The sequence below is a fragment of the Palaemon carinicauda genome, chromosome 19 (genome assembly GCF_036898095.1).
Source record: "Palaemon carinicauda isolate YSFRI2023 chromosome 19, ASM3689809v2, whole genome shotgun sequence".
NCBI classification, from domain to species: Eukaryota; Metazoa; Arthropoda; class Malacostraca; order Decapoda; family Palaemonidae; genus Palaemon; species Palaemon carinicauda.
In genome coordinates, this window is record NC_090743.1 from 23,961,426 (window position 1) to 23,968,925 (window position 7,500).

General features: G+C 29.3%; 1 protein-coding gene across 14 annotated transcripts in view; it reads left to right on the plus strand.

The window, feature by feature from the left end:
- The window catches only part of LOC137658521 (actin-binding LIM protein 2-like), a 499,957-nt gene that overhangs the window by 384,991 nt on the left and 107,466 nt on the right, over nt 1-7,500 (plus strand). For all 14 annotated transcript variants that reach the window (XM_068393310.1, XM_068393309.1, XM_068393300.1 and 11 more), the window contains exon 4: nt 4,138-4,262. In XM_068393310.1, the coding sequence (XP_068249411.1) occupies nt 4,138-4,262 (125 nt within the window). The remainder of the gene's footprint in view (nt 1-4,137; nt 4,263-7,500) is intronic.

Sequence of the window (7,500 nt, forward strand, 5' to 3'; positions counted from 1 at the left end):
TTTGTAGACAGAGAACTAAGAACCATAAGGTCACCTATGAAATCTGTATTTTGAAGATTAGATGAACATTCCCAGTTAATCAACAAATATACAGTAGTATTAAATCTCCCCTATCTTGATATACCTATGTAGCTCATAGAGCCGGGAAAATAATATAAATATAGTAGAAATTTTTATGCTCTAATTTCATGTTTCTTTTTTAAAACATACAGTATTCATTTTCTGATTTGTCCACTAATGCACAGGGAGATATCAGTTGCAGTTTATCTTGCATGCTGCACTTTTACTTTTTTTCTTACCCTTTTAATTTTTCTATGTAAATGAACAAATTCTTAAATGTGACAACTTCTAATGCTCATATCTTATTAAAATCAGCTATTTAATTTTGCACCATAAAAGGTTAGTTTTGGTATTATATGAATTAAGTTAAATATTGTATGATAATGATAGTAATCCTAATGTACAGTATCTATATTGCTTTATGATCCTAAAAAGGCTAGCTTTGGTATTACTTTATAGGATCTAAGTTAAATACTGTACATTATTGGATGATAATGATAGTAATCCTAATGTATATATAGTGCAATATGATCCTGTAAAGGCTAACTTTGGTATGATATGTTCCAAGTTAAATATTGTATGATAATGATATTAATCCTATTGTATATATAATGCAATATGAACCTGCATATTTTTCTGTGTACATATAGTCACAAAATATATGGTTGACTTTGTATAAATACAATGTATGTTTGCTGCAAAAATACCCTGCAATTTAAAACTTGTGTCATTACCATAATAGAACATGTACCAAAATAATTATAGTAATGATATGAATAAACAATGGAAACAGTACACAATCATTTGTGCCATAGAAATATGAGGTTGAAATTGATTTATTTTCATAATGCTTTATCCAAACTTTCCTGCCTTACAGCTTGTTTTTGATGCATTAATTTCATTTTTGTCCTTTTATTTTGAAGCCTATTACAAAAATCTTTTGCCCTGTGCATTGTATTCTGACTGATGTGTTTTTTTAGGTTAGTTTACAATACTAATTAAACTGTACAGACATAAGTACAGTTTTAGGCTAAGGGAACTTTATACTGATGATTTTGTTTGTTGTTGTAGAAACTGCTTATTCTGTATTCTCAAAATGGAAGCGAGGTGTTTATGTATCACAAAACATTCATCATCATTCTCTCATTACTGCTAATTCATGGAACCTTTTTAGAGCTAAGAAAAGATATTGTATTCCTGTGTAAAATTATATATCATAGACCTTAGTATGAACTGTCATACAATTGCATTTGCAATTGAATACAAGTTGAAAGGATATCTTGCCTAAAACAGTATTGTAAAAGAGTGAAAATGGTAGACTTTGTTAACGAGCAGTTTGATACTAAATAACTGCCAAGTTTATAGGGTCGTGTAATTGTATGACAAGTACAGGATGGTATACTAGAGGAAGCAGTTTAAAATTCTTTCAAAACATCCGTAACCTTAAAAGTTTGTACAGTAATACTAATTGGTCTAGTTAGTTACTAGGAAAGGTTACTGAACTGTTTAGTATGCTGGTAGAACCTAGGGGTTTATTTTCTCCTTTTGTAAAGACAAACATTTTACTATTGGGATTTCTTTTTTATCATAATGAGTAGATATTTTGAGAAATCTAATAACCAATAGAAGATATTTTTTAACGAACACAAAAGCTATAACAATGTGTCTTGAACTATTCAATCTCAGAAGATCATCACTTCGTAAGATTTTTGTCATACGCTTTGTTTGAAAATACAGTATAATTTTGACATCCGCGTTGATTTCTCGAATGGAAATATCATGAATCGGATTGGATAGTGAATGACTGTTGAGCCTTGAATATATTTCCCACAAATGAAATGTTAAACCTTGCATTTCATCTAAGACGGACTTTAATTACCGGTTGTTACTGTCATATTTAGGTAATCCAAAGTTGTTAGTTTTTATGAAAAACCTCAATCCCAAACTTTAGGTGCCTTATAAAGTAGAAGCCTATTTTTTTTAACAATAAAGTACAAGTCGGAATTTTATATCAGTTACGTATTTCATCTTGCTTAATCTAGGTACGGTAATTTTAGAGAACTTCTTGTGTAAAATGTTCACCTGTAGTGTTCTAGGTATAAGATTTTCAATGTTAACATTACTTTTTTTATTAATTGGTCATTAGTACTGCTTTTAAGTTTTTAGTAAGAAAAGGCCTGTACTCTTTAACACATTGCCATCCTAAAGTTATTTTCTTATAGGTACAGTATGTCATTTTGTATTTTGGCTATCTGTAAATCATTAACATATTTCTTTTGTATTTTGTTAGATTTTAAACACTAAAATTATATTTTGCAGCAGCAATTTATGGTTCTGTTTGCCAACCCTTTTTGATTTGTCGTATTTGTTATGCTTTTTCATTAATAGTTCTTAATAAGAATATAGATTAAATGCTGTATATTCTCATTATATTGTATAATATTTTGATTAAATGCTATAAATTCTCAGATTGTGTTATATAGTAACATGAGCCATAGAAGAACTATTATTCTCTACCCTTTTAATTGATATCTTTAGCATTCAATTCAGCAATAAAAACCATGTGAAAATATACCTACCTAATCTCAAGAAAACTCTTATCTCATCATGCATAGTGTGTTTGCAGTTAGTCAGGCATCTCATTTGATATAAAATCACAGTTTCTGGATCTAAATTGTCTCTTTATGCATTAGCTTTCAGCATTTTCAGGATTCAAAAGGACCTATAAAAGTACCACATTTCTTTAATGTTGTAATTATTAGTGCTTCAAAGTAGATGAGGGCCCTTAGCTTAAAGCTCTGATAAATAATTAAATGTGTGTTAAGTAACGATTATCATTTGACCTTTACAGTACTTCCAAATACATTTATGAATTTTAAACAAAGACCTTTGCATTATGCTTTCCTTTATGTAACAGTGCCATGTATTTAGCATTTTGTTTATTCAAAATTAAGCTAACATTAAAGGCATTATGCATCTTTTAGTTTCTAACAATGTATTGAAATTTTCCAATTTTCTTGAATTTTGATTACCTTTATGTAACAAGTTGCTTAAAATGCTGACCTTTTTCTTATCTGAAATAAGAAAAAAGTATGCTTGAAATATTGTTTATTTCTATTCCATTTCACTGAAATATGAAAGGAGGGGATAGATTAAAAGAAACCAAGGCCTTAAGAAATCAGTAATTATTATTTGAATTGGCTTTTGTTACTGTTGAATTTGTTGGTGATAGAGTATGTTCCTGTAGAAAGTGATAATTGAAATATGTAGGATATATGTATAAAGTATAAATAGAAAGGTCAGAGGTAGTTTGTTATTCATTTAGTATGTCCTCAATGTGAAAATCTTAGGTGAAGCTAATTTTAATGTTTATAAAAATTTATGAAGCTGATAATTTAATTAGTCATGATAATGAATTGATTTAAAGCACAGGAAAACCTGTGCCCCTTTTTGTGAATTGTTTTATTGTAAATATCGTACAAAAGGAAGGTTTATTTTCTTGTATTATGAAATGATGTACTAAGATGTTTTAAACATGTATGCGAATCTCTCTAAATTTTTAACATTCAAGGGGTTAACATTAGATACATCTAATAGTTGTCTTTTGAATTATATATAAGGCGAGCATTATGCTGAGGTGATATTAATTTGTTTTTAAATCGGGTAGTTTTCAGTACTGTTATTTTGTATACTCCTTGAAACTTAATTATCTGATTACTTTGTAATTCAAACAGGATTGTTTGTTTTTATAAATGTATATTTTTTCAGGTTTTCTATTTTATTAGAATTAAGAAAGGATTTAATTTCGATAATCATTATTCTACTAGTGTACTGAACCAAGTAATTTGGTTAAATTTGAAATGAATGTTAGATTTATAAAACATTCTTTCATACGTAATTAGACTGTAAGGTTTAGGATACTAGAAAACCTTTTGAAAACGTGAGAAGTGATACATTTCAGATTGCATGCACTGTATTTAAGGTACGATAATAGATTTACTTCAGGATCATAAGTCAGAATTATGTTGAATATCATGAATAAAGTAAGTAATGCCTTGTTCATCTTGGGCCTTACAGACAGCCATTCCCAACGGGTGAAAGGGTAACCTACACCGGCAGTGACTGCCTTTGCCAACGATGCCTGCACATACCCATCGTAGATTCCCAGTCGCCCAGTCGATCACCAACTGCTGGAGGGCCGAGTAAGTACAAGAGCCTTCTTGTTTTGTATGCTACTGGAGCTTTCTACTCTTTAGTTCACTGCCACATTATTTCCTGCTTCGATGTTGCGTTGTTTTGTTCGTGACTTGTCTGCCTTTGTCTGGCTGTCTGTCAGTCTTGTAATTGTTAAATCTTGAAGTGCAGTTTTATTAGCAGGAGTATATTTTTTAGGTAAATTTTAAAGAATTTCACGAATACAAATGGTTTACTTTTCAATTTTTTTTTATTATTCTGTAGCAGGATTTATCGCTTAGAGGTATTTTTCAGTCTACAAATGTCTGACAAGGGTTTTCATTAGATCGTACATTTTTTTACAAATTTCTCAACATTTCTTTTTGCCGTAAATTTCAGTATATTTGCCTATCCCCATTCATTTGAGTTCTATACCAAATGGTGTATTTTAATGTAGCCTGAAATTAGTCAAAAGGTATTTGATTGAGAGTTTTGTTGTACAAATCCGTTTTAATCAACACAGTTTTTGTTAGCATTAAACTGAAAAGGCGAAACATAATTTTATAGATTTTATTTCTATATTGGTTTTAAGTATTTATACTATTAAAGGAACCTAACCACGCAGGTTTTGTTAGCATTAAACTGAAAAGGCAAAAGAAATATTCTTGGATTTTATTTCTTATATTGGTTTTCAGTACAGTATTCATACTATTAAAGGCACCTAACCAACAGTACCTCATGAGTTTATGGTTTGTAGTATACTGAAGTGATTGTAATTTTAAGCTAATGATTTTAATTACGAAAGCTTCCAGGTTGCGATTGTACATTATTGGTAATGGTTACTAAGATAATGTTTGCATCATGAAGATTTATATATTTTTGGTGCTTGTATTCCTTAAAGTAATTATAAAAGAATACTTTTAGTGGCTTTTTATGACTATTATGAAATGCTTTTTTATAGCTATTAAGTACTTAAAAGTAAAGTAACAGTTTTATGTAACATTTATAAAAGTACAGAAACTGTGAATCATATTATTGACTTGGAAGAACTGTACTTAAATCGTAGTACCGAATGTGTATTTTTGAGTTCAGGAAATAGTATCTCATAATTTAGTAATGTAACTTAATCTTTAATCCAATCTTTATCCATGAATTAAAAATAAGAGCATGTGGACTAGTATGTTAGCGTCTACACATTTGAAGGAAAGTATTTTCAAAATCAAGAACATGTTAAAGTGGTTATCCAAGTATTAATTAATGAAAAATAGAATCTAACTGCAATGAAGAAATATACTATTTGATTTACAATTTATTCTGCAATAATAAGAAATGATTTATAAAAGGAACAAAACTGAATTGGCCATTTATTCTTTTACTAATGGAAATAATCGCTTTTATTCAATTCTCCCACTTGAGAAATCTTCAAAATAAGATATGAAGTTCTTTTACATGTTGACCCACTTTTCATAAGAGTCATCATCATATTCTCCTTCGCCTATTGACGCAAAGGGTCTCAGTTAGATTTCGCCAGTCTTTTTCATCTTGAGCTCTGAAATCAATCAATACTTCTCCAATCATCATGATCTGCTTCACGCTTCATAGTACTCACCCATGTAGGCCTGGGTCTTCCAACTTGTCTAATGCCCTGTGGAGCCCAGTTGAAAGTTTGGAGAACTAATCTCTCATGGGGAGTAAATTACAATTTGTTGTTTGTCTCTTACTTGTAGATGCATATAATATCACCCAAATAGGAGTCTTGAGGACTTTATTTCAAATGCAGACAAATGAGACAAAATCCTTAATGAAGAAATGAACAATTCATAATTGATAACAATTTCATCAAAGGTTCTTTATATTTTTATTGGAACCCCTTTCAAACTACTCTACTATCTATTCTTTAGATATTACATCTTATTCCCATTTCATGGGTCATGAAAAATAGGTATGTGAAATATCCTTCACACAGATACTAGTATTGTTAGTCATGACACCAATCCGTTAAACCAAGTCATCCTTATTTGAAATTCATATTTTTGCTGCAACTACCAGTATATGTTATTCATACTACTTGTTCATTGTGATGTATTATTATTATTATTATTATTATTATTATTATTATTATTATTGCTTGCTAAGCTACATCCCTAGTTGGAAAAGCAGGATGCTAGAAGTTCCAGGGCTCCGACAGGGAAAATAGCCTAGTGAGGAAAGGAAATAAGGAAACTGCAAAAGAAATAATTAATAATTAATATAAAATATTTTAAGATCAGTAACAACGTTAAGATAGATATGAATAAGTATAAAAATGATGAAATATATCCTTTTAACGATGAAATTTATATGTACCCTACTATATATGCTCACACGCAGTTGCTCGCATCTTATTTGCACATGATAAACAAACTATTCGAAGGAGCTTATTTACTTTCATGATTTACACGAATGATACAAAGCGTTTTAACAGACTTGTTTATTCTTATAGAGGGGATAAAACGCTGTATTACTTTATTTTAAATGTAAATTATCTTAGAGTTTAACGAGCTGGATAATTTTAAACATTACTCAGCAAGTTCTTTGAAATACTTGAGTGTTAACATGATTATTTTTTTTTTTTTGTATTTAAATGTCTTTCATTTTAGCTAATGGTATTATTTAGTACACCCCAACAGTCCTTTGAAAAAACAGAGTTCAAACTTAATTGTAAGCTAGACTCAGATATCCACTCCATTAAATACAGTGATGATTTATTTCTTTTATACAGTAACTCACAAAAGCATTTTCTAAATGGATTTCCCAAGTAATGAGACGAAAAATTCTTAGTTTTCTTGAATGTAGAACTAAACTAATGAATTCAGGCAATGGAGAACTTTTACTGATAAACACTTTTTCATGTGGTTCCTCTGAATAGGTGTTGTAAGTGAACTCTCTTGAATGCAGAAACTGTGTTCAGCCCAATAATGAGTGAATGTATTGAATATTACTGGTGAATTCATTTTCATTACAGTACAAGCTGGCACTTAATGTTAATACTATAATCTGAAATTAACTGAATAGGATTATTTTCTGCACAAACGCGCGCGCACACACACACACACACACACATATATATATATATATATATATATATATATATATATATATATATATATATATATATATATATATGAATATATATATATATATATATATATATATATATTTATATATATATATGTACTGTATATATATATATATATATATATATATATATATATATATATATATATA